Source organism: Solea solea, chromosome 13 (genome assembly GCF_958295425.1).
Source record: "Solea solea chromosome 13, fSolSol10.1, whole genome shotgun sequence".
Classification (NCBI taxonomy): domain Eukaryota; kingdom Metazoa; phylum Chordata; class Actinopteri; order Pleuronectiformes; family Soleidae; genus Solea; species Solea solea.
The window spans coordinates 11361962-11378298 of NC_081146.1; the positions used below are offsets into that span (position 1 = coordinate 11361962).

A 16337-nucleotide genomic window follows, 5' to 3' on the forward strand; every position below is an offset into this window, starting at 1 on the left:
AACATTTTAGCTGAGTCATGTTTGGGCTGTTTATTTCTTCTTTTTTGGAAAACCATATTATACACATTTGGAGAATTATCTTTGAAATTACTCAGCCCAAATGTGTTAACAACTTCATAATTAAATGGTCTAAAATGACTGTATCAGACTATCACGGTATTGTATCGCAAACCAAAATCATCCCTAGTATTAATCAATAACTGCACAGAAGTGTTGGGCCCATAGGTGTTTTAAAATTGTGATTTTGTTGTTTATAGTTCTGTAACAAGAGAAATCCACAAGAGATAGATTTAGAGTATCTACATTTAAGGATATGATAATTGGTTAAAGTAATGATAACAGTGATTAAATGTATTTGGGACAGTTTGGGAGACCTATGTAAACGTCATCAGGGCGCGTCATGATGTCATAGCCGTGCCATTGTAAGGTGCTCCGGGAAAGATATTCTCGGCCTACAGCAATGGGCAGCCAGTGGTTTCAAAAGAGCTAATATCAACAACACTGCGTCTGGGAGTCACTTTGTCCTGAAACGTACCATAATTATTCATGGTGAGTCATGTCTTAATTGCTTTTTTGGAGCTTATCAGCTAACACCTTAAATTCCGGGTTGTATCCAACCCAGACCTCTCCCGGGCTATGTAGCGTTAACTAGCAGCGGCTAACGTTAGCTTCTCGCCGTACGGTCATATTAGCTCGCAGCTTTAAGTTGTGTTGAGGTGTTTTGTAGGATGCACCTATTTTACGTATGTCCATTGCTTTGTGTCTTTCAAGGCGGCGTCATCGGTGCGTATGAGTTCGATGCTTACGTTAGCTTTAACCTAGAATAGCCCAACTAGCAGCTCAAATGCATTGGAGATATGGTGATGTGTTCAGTGCCCGCTGGTGGTCGTGGTGTGTTTTGTAAATTCACTGAAATCCCGAACGTGAATCTAACTGAATGGACAAAATACGATTTTGGTTATAGCACGATCCTCAAGACTGATGTGTTTTTAAATCCGTCATAATTTCTTAATCTTATCTGAAAATTGTTCAGGCATTTACATGTTATATTATTGCTGTGCATCACAGGGTTCGTACCAGTACTTGAAGTGCTTTGATTTCAGTGATGAAGGTTTGAAAATTGCTTGGGTTTTGTATAGAGTGCTTGTAAATGTTGAAACTGTAACAGTAGTTCAATAGTCTATTTTGTAGATTAATCATGTTTGTTTGATCCGTAAATGTCAGAAAATGTTGATCAGTGTTTCTCAAAACTGCGAATGATAATGTACTGAAATGTCTTGTTTTGACCACAAACCAAAAATATTAAGTTTAAAATATATATTTTATATGGAGCAAAGAAACCAGCATACTCAGTATAAAGAAGCTGAAAATCTGGAAACTTTTTTAAAACTATAAAAAAAAAACAACACTGACTAATCGTTAATCAAAATAGTTGATTAATCCAGTAGTTGTTTACTGTGTGTATTTGTTTAGCTGTGTAATTTATCACAGCTATGAGGAGTTGAAGAAGCTCCACAGGGAAAGTGTTTGAATTAGATCTTAGAAACAGTGTATGAATTCTGACTAAAGTATGATACATTCTAAAGAATAATTTACTGTGCATAACTTAATTAAGCCACCATTAAAATTGCCCAAACCCCCCAAACTATGCATTAAGAAACTGTAAAATGTAACATCTATGGCAGTTATGGATCATCATAGTAATTGCAGTGTAGATATGGGCAACTGGACATGCTTGAGGATCCATTAAATTGTCTTACCTCTTGGATGAGAGATGAAACATCCTCAAAAATATTGACATCTTCACTCCCTAGCATTTAACCAATAAACATTTTATAACATTATTATTGCCCTAAGGGTGAAAGCACATAGCTATAGCTGGAAGTCCCTTTAGATAGAAAGCTCTTATTTGCGAGACCCAAACAAAGCAGCTCACCAGTTACAGCTCAGTTAAAATTACACACAACACCTCACCTATTAGAGTTTGACCAATTACAGTCAGACTAACTATTTTACTATCTTCAACTATTGACATTGGCAGATTCAATTAATTGGCTGATTACTAATTAGATTACTATTTTGTTCTCAAAAAGTTAATTAAAGTTGCTAAGTCCAAACAAACTAACTTCCAAACCACCAAAGGATTTATTTGACATTTGATTTGATTTAATATTTGATTACCTTTGTATTTATCTAAATTGTATTTATTAGTACAGGGCCCGTTCAATGTGCCTGTTTTTTGAAGGGGCAGAAGTGGCTCTTTTAGCGATATATGTGCCACATTTGTAGTGATATCTCTTGTATTTCTTATCCAAACTGTCAGTTGACAGGGCACACACTGGTGCCCTTAGTAAGTCACGTGTTAAGCAAACCATTCAACAGCTATGTGATTTGGGGGAAAGCAGCTGCTCTTTTAGCGATATATGTAGCACAGATTATGTGTAAACAGAGGTTTAAAGTATAAGGGCTAGTTTAGGTATGATCATAAATCTGCTTGAATAATATATGACCTACATACTAAATAACTGTACAACTCACTGGTTGTATTGAAAGACAAAACACTTGAAATGTATTCTATGAATATATTCTTAAAACAATACACAAATGGAAAATATAAAAATAAAAATCAATATTGATCTATATAACGATTAAACAAAATCACATCAATATTCCTGTCAAGCTTAAAGTTAACACTTTTAATCTGAAGTGAAGTTGAAATATTGGTTTAAATATTGTTTATTTATGTACAAATTGAACATGGCAACTGTTGGCATGTTCTGCAAATGAATTTAGATAAATAAAACAGGTATATATATTACCTAAAATCTTAATACCTACCTCCCTTGCTTGTCTTGCACTGTGAGTCAACCTTACATGATGTGGCTGCAAATTGAAAGGCTGAGGCTACCAATAATACTTGGCTTGAATAGCTCAAGCCAAGTATTATTGGTAGCCTCAGCCTTTCAATTTTTCAGAAATAAAAATCCTCCCTCTATGTGGCTGATGAATTCAATATATTGATATGCATGAAAGCGATCTCAGACTTGGTAATACATTAAATGATTAAATACTAATAATCAAATCTATTTTCTCAATAACAATTGATAGAACAATTTCAGACAGCATTCATGAACAGATAGTTAATCTAATTTATCATTACCATTAACTAATGCATTCTTCTATCTGAATATGAATGTTTCTGTTTGAAGTGTTGTGAGAGTGCTGTGGTGCCGTTAGGTGCTCCGACACATGAGGACAAAATTATTAGTATTTAAAGGGGACATATTATGCAAAATCAACTTTTTAACCATTTTAATACTTATATTTGGGACTCTGGAGGCCCTACCAGTCACCAAAGTGTGGAAAAAGAATACTCAGTCATGTTTTCATGGTCCCCCTTAGTGTAAGTATAGGCGGTAAAACGAGATATTTTGCCAACTCTTAGTAGCCTTTATCAGGGATGTTGTTACCCCTGCAATAATTCAGAAATGACGCATTTACCTCACCGTCGTTGATGGGACGCGCACTGTATCCAGCCCGTTCCTTGTCCCCCCTCCCGGTCTCCGCTGCCCCATTGCAACAGAGCCTACACAGACCTGCCAACCTCTACGCATTTTGACATTAAACTACGCTGCTACGATGTGTCACTTCAAACTACGCGAAAAGGGAATAACGGCTTTCAGTTCAACAATTTACACGCATCAGTGCAGCCGCGCACAGGTTACAGTCTATTGGTCTTACTTTAGAAACTTTAGCCTGCTGGGAAAAGACGACTTCGACCACTTCAGGCGTCATACACAAGTGGAGAGACGCCAAATTGCAATTGACGAAATCAATTTTATCCATCTCTGTCCATTTTGTCCCGATACAACTTTTTCACTTCCGATACGATACCGATATTGCAGCCTTGAGTACTGGCTGATACCGATATTGATCCGATATGATATCAGCATGAAACATACATACTTTAATTACATATTTTGTAGTGTGGAATGTTAGAATAGGCTTGATCAAATAATATTACTTAAACAGAGAACAATAGTCAGTAACAGAAAGGTATGAGAAAAACTCAACCATTTATTATTAAGCAATGGTTACATCAATTTTAACCTTCAACATAAGAATATTAGATTTTTTGCCATGTTAATTTAATACTGTCTATAGTTAATTTAATTAGGAGGAAAGTACCAAGTGCTAACGGGGTTGTTTTCAGAGCACCCATGTTTCACAGGTAACAGCGTGTCTTCACCCCCCTTGTTTTCACTATTTTGGATTAGCCCAACCCACACAGGGTGAGTGACTCCCGCTGGTAAACACGGAGTCCGGGGACCGGCCCCGCAGACGTACTGATCTCCATGTGTTGTTTTAGCAACTCGCCTCAGGATGAGCTAATGGCTAACTCTCGCTCACTGTGCGGCTTCGTGATCACAACGGGCGCTGCTAAATAGAAGTGCTGGAGAGGAATGGACTGTTGTATCGGAGCGCTTATATTGGAAATTTTAGTGGCAGTCCGATATAATCCGATATGCGTTTTTTGGATGATATCGGAGTGATATCAATATCGGATCGGGACATCCCTAATTTTCATAGTCTCGTTAGTTTTCCACAGGAGGGTGGCACCAAACACCGTTCCAACACTAAATAGACCGTGAGTGTGTGTGTGCATGTGCCTGCAGTTAATAAGCATGGCGTCCAGCAAACCTGAGCAGAAGAGAAAATGTGCCCCTCAGAAGTCTATTTAAGAGGTTATTTCTGTCATGCTAAGGTCCTGTTGGAGGGACATTACATAGCCCTTTGTGATTGTCACTGGGTGGGGCGAAGTGATTAGTAAGCATGTGAAAGATACATATTAATTATGTGTGGTAAGCCAAAATGACAAACCAAAAGGTCGTTGAAAATGGGATAATTTTTCCCTGGGACTCATCTAAAAGACCACCCTTGGGTCCCGGGACACATTACATTCAAATCCTAGCAACGTCACTGCTTTATTATCATTTTGGTGATAGATTTATAGTCAATAAGATTAGGCTGAATTGGTGTTCATTTATCGTCATTTTTATAGTTACAATGCCATACCATACCAGAAATTATTGGGATACATTCTTTAGTCCATATCGCCCATCCTTACTTCACATATCCTTGTTTCTTCATGCTTCCTTCCACCTTGACAAGATTCCCAGTTCCAGACGCACTAAAGCATCCCAACAGGAATGTCTCTCCATTCTTTCTCCAAAAGTCAAATAATGGAAGTATCCAAAATGAAACTAGGATGTTTGAAAAAGCTTTATTAAAAAATCTTTGCTGTTTAACAGCACTTGGGAAATACCTTTTATAAAACAATGACATTTTCATAGGGGGGCTAATAAGTTTGTCCTCAACTGTATGTGTCTCGAGCAAGAGAAGGAGTGCGAGTTGTGACGGTAGAGTTAGTTCGGTTTTGTATGGTACGGTTTGGAACAGTACCTTCAATGGGATACCTAGCGAGACAACTAATGACTACATTGAACATGATACACCAACACAACAGACAACAATGCAGGACATCCAACAGGCTGTTGTGGCTGTATGTCTCAACAAGACGTCAAGCTTTGCACGTATCAGTGTCGGTTCTGGTGAAACATAACCACTTTTGAAGTCGCAGCAGGTCTGTGTCTCTGTGTATGACAGGCAGCTAGCCTTACCCCCTGCACAGACAAAGACACACACAGAATCTATCTTCAGGATTGGGAACAGTAAAAACCCATCGTATCCAATCTGATTGTGTCCAACACTGTGACCAAACATGAGAACTTATGGTGTATTTCCACCGGCTCTACTCGCCTCGGCATGGCACGGTTTAGGTTGCATCTCCACTACAAAAAAACATCACTGCACGGCTACATGAAACTGTGGTGACTGGGGACACACACAAACAAGTGACTTGTAAAGCAGTTGTTTTCAGTGTAACTGAATCAAATCACTGGTTCATTACTTCCTCCATGACTGGAGCACAGACTCTGTCTCGTCACAGTAACTGGACTGAAATACAGGGGCAGGGTCTGTGATGCAGCTCGAGGCTCGCGATCAGCAGTGCTTTTGCTAAATACACCAGACTCCTGGTAGTTGTTGGAGATTAACCCACATTTTTAAGATTGTTAAGTAGTTTTAACTGATCTGCAGTTTGGCAGTGTTTGGCTTGATTTCTGTGTCAGACGTCTCTTCCTGGTCAGCAGTTTGCCCAATCATCGCATTGTACCTATTCTGCCTGTTTGAAACCTCCACTGAGCAGGTACTAAAAATGGTACCTAGAACCAGGTTCTATGCTGGTAGAAATGCTACTTAATCCATGCCGTGGCGAGGTGAATAGAGCCAGTGGAAATTAATGCCATTAATGACTAGGGTATTCTGAAAAATTTAGCACTAGACCCCATTTAGTACCCATCCAATGGCATCCAACACTCAATCAGCATTTTGGTAAGAGGGCCCACAAGAAAACTAAGAAGCCTCAGTGCCCCTGTTACCCGGTTTGGAAAAAACCCTGTACTGTATCACACTGGTATGACTATGGCAGATCAGGGTGACCCATTACAAACCCCACTATGGCACGTTGAATGTAGGAATGCACCAATCCGATCGGTATCAGTCCCGATATTGAAGAAAGTTCTAAATCGGGTATCGTGACAATGGGCCGATCCATAGGGGCCAATATATTCAGTCGAATTCTATGCTGTGTGCTGCGAGTGACGTTGTACGCAAGCACGTACGCTGTGCGGAAGCCCAAATTGTTTTAAAAATGAAGCAAGCGACAGGATCAATTATCCTGGATATACTACCCTGGAAATTTTTCACAGTACCTCAGCCAAGAAACTCAACGGCTACTTGTAATACCTGCCCATTAAATGTTCAGAGGGGCAGTCATCATTATGGATGGGCAGCCGCTGTTGGTTGATAATTTTATTAACGATTTATCGACTACTTGTTTTTGGGGGTTTTTGCTTTTTCACTAGGGATAGTACCTGGCACCTTGTACTTTTGTAGTACCTGCTCTGACGAGGTTCCAAGCATGCTGAGCTGATGGTAAAGTGTGATGTCAACAGACTGTTGGCCACACGATATCCAACACAGAAATCAAACCGAACAATCCTGAACTGTAGATCAGTTAAAAATACTGAAAAATCTTGAAAATCTGTGTTAATCTCCAACATTTGGCAAGGAAATGTCTAAAATCTAAATCTAAAAAAAGTCTGGTGTATTTAGCGGCCACAGTCCCGAAAGCCGGCGATAGCAAGCCGCATCACAACCCCTTTCACCGTATTTCAGTTCAGTGACTGTGTCAGATGGCCATCTGCACTCCGGTCAAGCAGGAAGTAATGAACTTATCTTTTTAATCAACTGATTCTGATGATTCAATATTCCAAAAACTGCTTTACTAGTCACTAGTTTGTGTGTGTCGCATATAAAACGATGTGACGGCAGTGTCATGCAGCCGTGCAATGACAACTCCACCCATATTGAAGAGGTACTACAGTAATCAAAAACGATACCGTACAGAGTAGAGTCGAGCTGTGCCAAGTTGTGCTGGAAATGTATAGTGGAAAAGTACCAATAGAGCCCAATTACTCATATTGCTACACTAACTAGCCTGATGGCTTGGGGGAGAAAGCTGCCTTTTTACCGTAGTTCCTCTAGTTGCTGCACTCTTGCGGCATCTTGCTGATAGTACTAGTATGAATGTAGTAGTAGTAGACCTTTATTGTCACACATACCGAAGTACAGCGTTACAGCAATCAACCCATCCGTACACACATTAAGACAACCCAGAATGCTTTGAAGTGTGTGGATAGTGTCCTCAATAATGTCATGGGCCTTCCTGAAAACACAGGTGTAGTTCCTATCATCTATTTCAGGGAGTGTGGTTTGAAATTTAAACTCAAATTTACCACTTGTTATAGGGCCTTGCACCCAGTGCTGTGCTGCTCCCAAACCAGACTGTGATGAGTTGGATGAGGATGCTCTCAATTGTGCATCTGTAGGAGTTGCAGATCATATTGCTCGGCATGTCAAAATCCCTCAGCCTTGACAAAAAAATACAGAAGCTTTTGGGTTTTCTTGCCAAATCTGTGATGTGAGTACAAGTGAGATCCTCAGAGATGTTAACGCCAAGAAATTTGTTTGTGGTGATTGTCCTTACCTCGACCAGAAATCGCTGTGTTGTGAAAACCACACGGTGGCAGTTTCTTACCTGCAGATGTTTCCACAAGATATATAACATGTGCTGTAGAGCTCCAGGTGCCCACACACAGAAATGATAAGTTTATCCTCCATATTTTCTCCTGTCTGGCCACCGGCAAGTATGTGATGTCACCTGGAGAATCTCAAAGCTGATTGGCCATTGTGTAAACGCGATTCTTCGCCAGAATAGAAAAATTCCACATCGAACGATCGAACTTTTTTTCTCCAGGGTGGTTGAGCGCAAATGGATTCAACAGTTTGTTTTTTTCTAGCTATTGAGGCTTTTGTTGTTGTTGTACCCCCATCCGCCTCTAGCTTTGATATGAGGCTTTTCTGCTCAACAAGTTGGCATTTGATTTACTGTGGCTGTCAGTTTGAACTGCCATCACCCAAGGTCTCTCCCATTAGCATCTTATTTCTATTGGCAGAACTGCCACTCCGTGAGTGTTACTTTTTTCTATTTCAAGACACATAACAAAAGGTTTGTTTTGGGATTTTGGAGAATCACAATTTGTTTGTTGGTCATGAGTTGTACAGCAACTGGACTTGCTTGGGTTTCACAAAGACTTTCACCTCATCCTCTTTTGTTCTGAGTGACAGTAGGTAGGCTCTAGGTATTTAGCCTGGGTAATAACCTGCTTAGATTGTTGAAAAATGCAGGTCATTTACTCTCGGCCCAACTTGTGGGTTGGTGGGATTACCTGAGTCATTATTTTGAGGATAGCTCTGATTTGGGCCCAATCCCATTTTCATTTTTACCCCTACCCACTGAGGCAGTGGTTAAAATCTACCCCTACAAAATGTGACACCCTTTCATGAACATGATGCCTCATCATGTAAGCAGACATATTTTAGCCAGAGATTCAACACTCTGCCACCCAAAAATAAAAGTCTGCTGACATGTCCGAAAATGTTGCCAGGTCTTGGGAATACTAGCAGACTAGTTGATGATGTGACTGCAAACAAGTTTTCTTGTTTCAGAATAGCTACACAACATGCTTATCAATGTGACCCTCATGATAGTAACATTAATTTATTTGGAGTTGCTAAATCTTGGAAAAATCTTATAGCCCGTTTAAAGTGTGCTTGTGAAAAACCTCCACTTGTCTCATCAAAAATTGGGAAACACTATACCACTCATGTTTATCTGCAAAATGGAGGGGTAGGGCTAAGTGGTGGGGGCAATGGGTGAAATGGGATTGTTCCTTGGGCTTGGGCAGATGGATGTTGCCATTGTCCGTTTGATGGCTGGTAGACATGATGTGGAGTCACAATGTGATGGAATGCCCCACTCCCTGCCTTATACACAGATTGTATTATTCCTTCAATAATGTAAATTATATAAATATTTCTGTCTCTTAATCTCCTTTGCTTCTTCTCAAGTACAATGCCGAAGGTTTCACCTGTTTATAGTGTCTCATCAAAGACCGATTGCCGGAATCACTCAGGTCGTGCGCAGTATTGTGTAACATGACCCTTCCTCCACAGTCTGCTGTGTTTTTAGTGATGGTGGAAGAAGGCAACATTTCAAAGTTGTAATTGTAAGACAATGATACTGTAATAATTTTGTTTAAGGATATCATCAGAATCTTATACCGCCCAGTGCTTAGTCATAATGGTGTCACTTCAACAGCTCAGTATTATCTCCAGTGGTACTTGTCAATTTGACCTTACCATTATCAGTAGTCAGTCTGTAAACTGTCTGGTTGTCCTACTTGCTTACTTGCTCATTCTGTGATGCACTAGTGCCAGCATACTCCTCTGCAACCATCATGGCACCAAAGCATATGAAAAGTTGCATGTAAAGGTATCTCTTCTACACCATAGATGGTATTGAACAAATCTGCGGACTCAGATGTTGGCTTCTAACAGGTCGCAGTCACACAGACTATCATGGTCACGTGATTTGGATAGTTTTGCAAGATTTGTGCACCGGAAATTAGTAGCAGTAGTCAATCTGGGACCCATTTTCATTCTTATTACTGTAACTCTTAGACTGTTTCTAATATCTATAAAATAAAAAACTATGTACTGGCAATCTGTCCAGGGTGTACCCCGCCTTTCGCTCTATGTCAGCTGAGATTGGCACAGCACCCCCACGAGACCCTTGTGGAGGATAAAGTGGTAGAAGATGGATGGATACCAGAAAGCAGAGAAATGGAGCTTTACGCCCATATGCTTGTCATTACGGTAGCCCTTAGGACTACCACGGGACGACTGTCCAATCACAGACAAGATTCACCAACGCATCACACTTTTGTGACGTTAGCTTCTCAGTACCGTATTCCTACGTTATAAGGGTTGGGTAACTGCCAGATATCTAACGTGAAAGTTATCTTGGAAAAAAGGGGCACTAGTACTCACTCATTGAAAATGTTTTGACAATTCTACAGCCATAAAATCAAAATAAATCCAGACGGACTGATAATCAGGATGGTCATAAGAGGATTAATTCATCAGCACATCGAAATTTGAAATCTTTAAAAATTGACAATGTAAGCATATATTGTTAACTGTGTAAAACAAACTTGCTTGAGTGATGTGATAACTCTTTTCTTTATTTTCCTTTTAGGTGGTGTTGCACATATAAAACCTCAGAAGTAAAGTGAACATACAACTCATAAGGACATCTCTGTGGAATCGGTCTGAAAGACTGTGGATGTGTGGACATAATGATTCCCACATGAAAACATTTTCTTCGGTGCCTGGATACTTCTTGGAATTGCTGTTTGAAAAGTGATGCCATCAACACATGGACAAAATTTTATAATGGAAAGGCAGAAATCGGTGAATACTGTTGCTCCAGCACACTCGGGTGCACCTCCATGTTCTTTCATCTGCACTGTGTGTGGGGATGGGTTCAGTCAGTACAACAATGTGCTGGCCCACATGACTGTTCATGGACCTTTGGAGTCATTTTCCTTTGATGGATCATCCAATGGATTTGAAGTCCCTCGAGAATATGTGTTACAAGAAAACGGCACCCTGACTGCTGTAAATGGCATAACACAGTCACATTCTATGCTGAAACCTGTATCTCCAGGAGTCTTGCCATCGCATTTGCCATCCCATGTTAAACCACTGACTGCAACTTTAAGGCCACAACCTCCCCCTTACAGTGATGTTTTCAGATCAAGGCCCTCAGACCTGACATTGGACAAATCTCATCAGGGCAATTGTCGTTGTGAAATATGTAATAGATCTTTTAACAGCCTGCAGAGTTTACATCGTCACCAGCAGTATCGAAACACAGAACGAGGTTACAAGTGTACTCTGTGCTGTAAGATCTTTGAAGGTAGACAGGAACTGAAGAAACATCTCCACGACCATGCCAATGAAAGTTTTCACTGCTGTGGTCAGTGTGGTAAGCGGTTCCTCAAAGTGGACTCACTAATTGCTCATCAAAAAGAAATCCATTCGTCCCTCAGTGTTACAGCTGTGGGTAAGTTGGAGAATAAGCGAGAAAAAAAGAGTGAGAAAACATATCCTTGTAAAAAGTGCAAGCTGATATTTTTCTGGATGTCAGATTTTCAAACACATTCATTGTATCATTGCCAAGGAAAAGAACCTGATGCTTTTGCATCTGAAATTGAGGTTGAAGTAAACTCTAAAACCCTGGAAGACAGTCCACTTGAAAACTGCCACAACAATGGCACATCCATTGATCTTGAAAATGAGGACTGTAAAATATTTGGGGATACCAGTATCAAGATCAATGAAGAATACTCTTTCACACCATACAGATGTGGTTTATGTGGCGATCGTTTCCAAAAGTTAACGGCTCTAAAGGATCATCATCTTACCCATCAAACGCAGGAGGAAATCGATCAGTTGAATCAAGAATCACAAAAACAGTTAAAACGAAAGGTGCCAACTAAAGGCAAACGTAGAAGGGGGAGTAATCCAAATGGCAAGCTGCATCCTTGCAAGCATTGTCACCGTGTCTTTAATCACTCCAGTAGTTTATCTCGGCATATGAGATACCATAAGGGTACCATGCACACATGTTCATTTTGTGGTAGACATTTCCCACAACGTTGCGATTTGAGAAGGCACGTTGCCATGTACCACAAAGCTGAGGTAGAAAAGAAACCAGGATTGAAACTCTTGAATGCAGCTCCACAAAAAGGGTCTACCCCCAATTCTCTTAATGGTGAGAAAACCCCAGCATCTCCAGATGATAAAAATAAGAGCTCCTCTGACACTGAGCAAAACACGTCACCAGAGCAGACCCCACAGGAGAAGCAGTCAGGGAAAGCAGGGCGAGTTAATTATAAGTGCCAGGAATGTGGGAAACGTTTTGGGCTGTTGTGTGTATACCAACGGCACTTGCGTTATCACAAAAAGGAACCAAGTAAATGCCCCCAATGTCCTGCTCAGTTTACAAATTCTTCATCACTTGCGCTTCACCTTCAAACTCATCCTAGCAATGAAGAAATAGATGATAATGGACAAACTTCTCTGTACAGTGGCACCAATAGGGATCCTGTCCTAGAAAAGAGTAATGCAGAGGACATAGAGGAAGATTATATGGACCATAGTCAAAATGATAAAGGAAATTCTTCAGAAGTTCTTTATGAATGTACTGAGTGCACTGAAACATTTTCATGCTTGGAGACATTTCTTCAGCACCAGACTTCTCATGGCTCAAAAAAAGAGGATAAATAGGACACTAGATCCCAAAAGACATGCTCTCTGGACTTGTTTTAAACTCCTTTCAATGCAAACATTTGGAAATAAATGTATGGGTTAAACTGAAAACATTTTCTTTTGACATTTGTATCCAAAAAAAGTATGTCTTTGACAACAGTGGAAGCAGATAGTAAGGATTTGGAGTGGAGCAAGTTTGAGGATTGATCTCAATATTACAAATATGAACATAACTTAACATAACATAGTCTGACATGAGTGAAAAGCAAGCTCAAACAGTATTCTTCTGTAAGCTATGTTTGTTATTATTTTTAAGGTCCCACCTTGATTATGCTGGTGATGTTTTTGCAATTGTTTTGTATTTACACATGTGGTTATTGTCATTAATTTTGCTGCATTTTCATTTAATTGCAAATATGATTTCCTTTAATATATTGTATACATCTTCCTTTTTAAACAACTCAGTTGTTACTAAGTAGATATTAATTGTGCCATTAAAATTGTACAAAGAAATTACTTCTGTTCCATCACTGTTGCTATTAAACTTAGTAAATACATGTTTGTGTTATGTGTAGTTTAGGTGACTCATTTCATATTTTAAGGAATCGCAGTATAGCAAATTAAAAACAAAAGGACAGTGGTGTCCCTATGGTCCATCATTGAGACCTTAGCATATGCCATTTACCAGGTGGGCCTTGAACTTGTTCGTCCAGGACAAAAAGATTGATTTAATTGAGATGTGGGCAATTGGGGCAGTTTTGCAGTGTTGCAGGGCTCATTGCCCTGCTGAAAGCCACCACTATTGGGGAATACCATTTCAATGGAGTGATGTACTTGGTCCAGCAGCGTTTGGGTAGGTGGTGTATGTCGAAGTCATCCTCATGATTGTCTGAACCCAGTGAACCAGCAGAACATCCCCCCCAAGCATGACACTACCTCTGTTATCTAGCTTTCTTTACATAGTCCAATCTCTTCCACAGATTAAGTGAAACACATGTACCTGGATGTTCACATGGATGTAAAAGTAAATGTGGTGGTGGGGGGGATTGGACTGCACAGAGTTTTGGGTGTCCTTGCGTGACCCCTGTTGCTGGTTCACACTTTGTCCTTTTAAAAGGTACTTACAACTGCAAACCACTAATGCCTAACACAATTCAGAGTTTAAGAGTTACTATGGCCATCTAGCATCGCACTTGGCTCATGTTAAAGTCGCTCAGATCCTTAAACTTGCCCGTTTTGCCTTCTTCCTACACAGCAACTTCATGACTTAATGTTCCTTGCTGCCTATTGCATCCCAACCACAGGCAGGCCCCAGTGCAGTAAAATATCATTCACTCAGTGGTGTGGTCATGTTATGGCTAATTGTGACTGTATGACTGTATATTCCATCACTAATTGTGGTTCAGGAAGATGGACAAATAAACTCATCAGCCACTTTATAAGGTACACACGTTCAACAATTGGACAGTCCAATGGCAACAACTCGATTGGTGTGGTCAAGATGACTTGCCTAATTTCAAGTCCAAAATTAGAGTGGGGAAGAAAGGTGATTGAAGTGAATATGGCATAGATTTTAGTGCCAGACAAGCCGATGGGACATTTTCAGAAACTTTTGATCTATTGGGATTTTCATGCACAACTATCCATAGGATTTATTAAAACTCATTGGCTACCATTGACTGCTATAGACTTCAATTCGGCCACTGCGTTGAAAATGGCTGGCAGCCAATGAGAAAATAAATAACCAGTTAGTGGAAGTTATCTGGGCAAAATTGCCTTGTTGAGGTCAGAGGAGAATTTCCAGATAGGTTCAGTATGATGGGAAGGCAACTGTATTAAAGGCCACATAGACCGGAAGCTCCAATTAACGCAGCGTTTGTGTGTGTGTATCTGCGTCATTACCTCGTTTATGAAACCCTAAAGTTTCAGAACAACAGTTCAGCCACTGCTGAGAAAATAGTGTTGTATTGTTTTCCTGGGCTCTGCGAAGCGGATCGGCACTTCCTTAATTTGATGTCGTCATCAGAAATCCTCACCACTCCTCTCACCACCCTAGCGCCTCCCGGCACTAGTCCGGGCACATCCGGTTGCGTACATTCAACCGCAGAAGAAGAAGAACTACTCTCGTTGTAGCTGCTGAGATGCAGAACATACACCGTGCCAGAGGGGGAGCTGTGTATCTGAGAGCTGGCCTATCTATTACGTCACTTCCAGGTACCTGGCCAATCACAGGACAGTAGGAAAGCTCTCATTGGCTGGCCAATCACAACACAGTCCACGTTCTGGGGGTGTGGTTTTGGTCTGAAACAGCGCGGCTGACGAGAGCGTCAGTGAGGAGATGTTTTGATCAGCTCGTTTGCAGCGATTAGGAGGATTTTAACCATGAAAACAAGTTAATATATGTAAGTAGACCTCCATAACTAACATATATGTGTGATACAAGCATTCTATGTCGCCTTTAAAAGTATCTAGAAGACCATTTTCACAAGCTTACCAAAATGACAATGGAAGTTCAGGAATATGTCGCATGATTAGATGGAGTCTCAATTTCTCCTCTGAACTTTGGAGGTTAGGGTCAATTTGTTATCACGAAAGCATAGATCCATCCATCCAACCTGTGACAATGGTTCAGGCTCATGGTAATAGTGTGATGGTATATGGGATATATTCTTGGGACACTTTGGCTACTTAACTACCAACTGAGCCTTGTGTACGTGCAAGAGCCTACCTGAGTATTGTTGCACACCGTGTCTGTCCTGTTATTACCACAGTGTACCCATCTTCTGATGGCCAATTCCAGGATAGCGTGTCATGCCACAAAGCTCAAAGCATCTCTGGTTTCTTGAAAATGATGTCACTGTGTTCAAATGGTCTCTACAGTCTCCAGATCTCAATCTCAATCCAATAAAGCATGTTTGGGATGTAGTGGAACAGGAGATGCCTCATGGATAGGGTTCCTCGCATGAATGCCAGCAGATCTGCAGCAACTGAGTGATGCTGTCACGCAATATGGACTAAAATGTCTTAGGACAGTTCCCAGCACCTTGGGGAACCTATGCCATCAACAAGTGAGGCAGTTCTGAATGCAAATAGGGATCCAATCTGGCACTCACAGACATACCTAATAAAATGGCTGGTTAGAGTATATTCAGTACTTGGTTACATGAGTAGTAGACGGGGTTCTTGACATGTCTATGATACAAAAATGCATTACATAAACTATGATTGATTCAGCATTGGACATTGTGAAAATATGTTGTCATAACCAGTGACCCAGGCTTTTTCTGTTTCCTTTACTGTATGTGAGACATTTGAGCTAGATTTTAAATGATGGCTTTGTATTCATAAAGGTCTATTGGATGGAGATGATGTACTCCAATTATGAAAGGCCCATTGCTTAAGTCACCTATTTATCATTATTATTATTATTATTGTTATTATTATTATCAATCCTAATTAAATTGAAAACATGGGGT

The 16337-nt window shown here is 40.3% G+C and overlaps 1 protein-coding gene across 1 annotated transcript; it reads left to right on the top strand.

Annotated features, from left to right (window-relative positions):
* Positions 1–412: 412 nt before the first annotated feature.
* si:dkeyp-84f3.5 (uncharacterized protein LOC334144 homolog) lies at positions 413–13374 on the top strand. Its single transcript, XM_058647030.1, has 2 exons — positions 413–549; positions 10784–13374. Exon 2 carries the CDS (start codon positions 10951–10953, stop codon positions 12877–12879), a length of 1929 nt encoding a protein of 642 aa, XP_058503013.1. The 5' UTR covers positions 413–549; positions 10784–10950; the 3' UTR covers positions 12880–13374.
* The last annotated feature ends 2963 nt before the right edge of the window (positions 13375–16337 follow it).

What these genes read in the sequence shown, in the direction of transcription:
- si:dkeyp-84f3.5 (XM_058647030.1), top strand. Translation starts at nt 10,951, where the DNA reads ATGCCATCAACACATGGACAAAATTTTATAATGGAAAGGCAGAAATCG.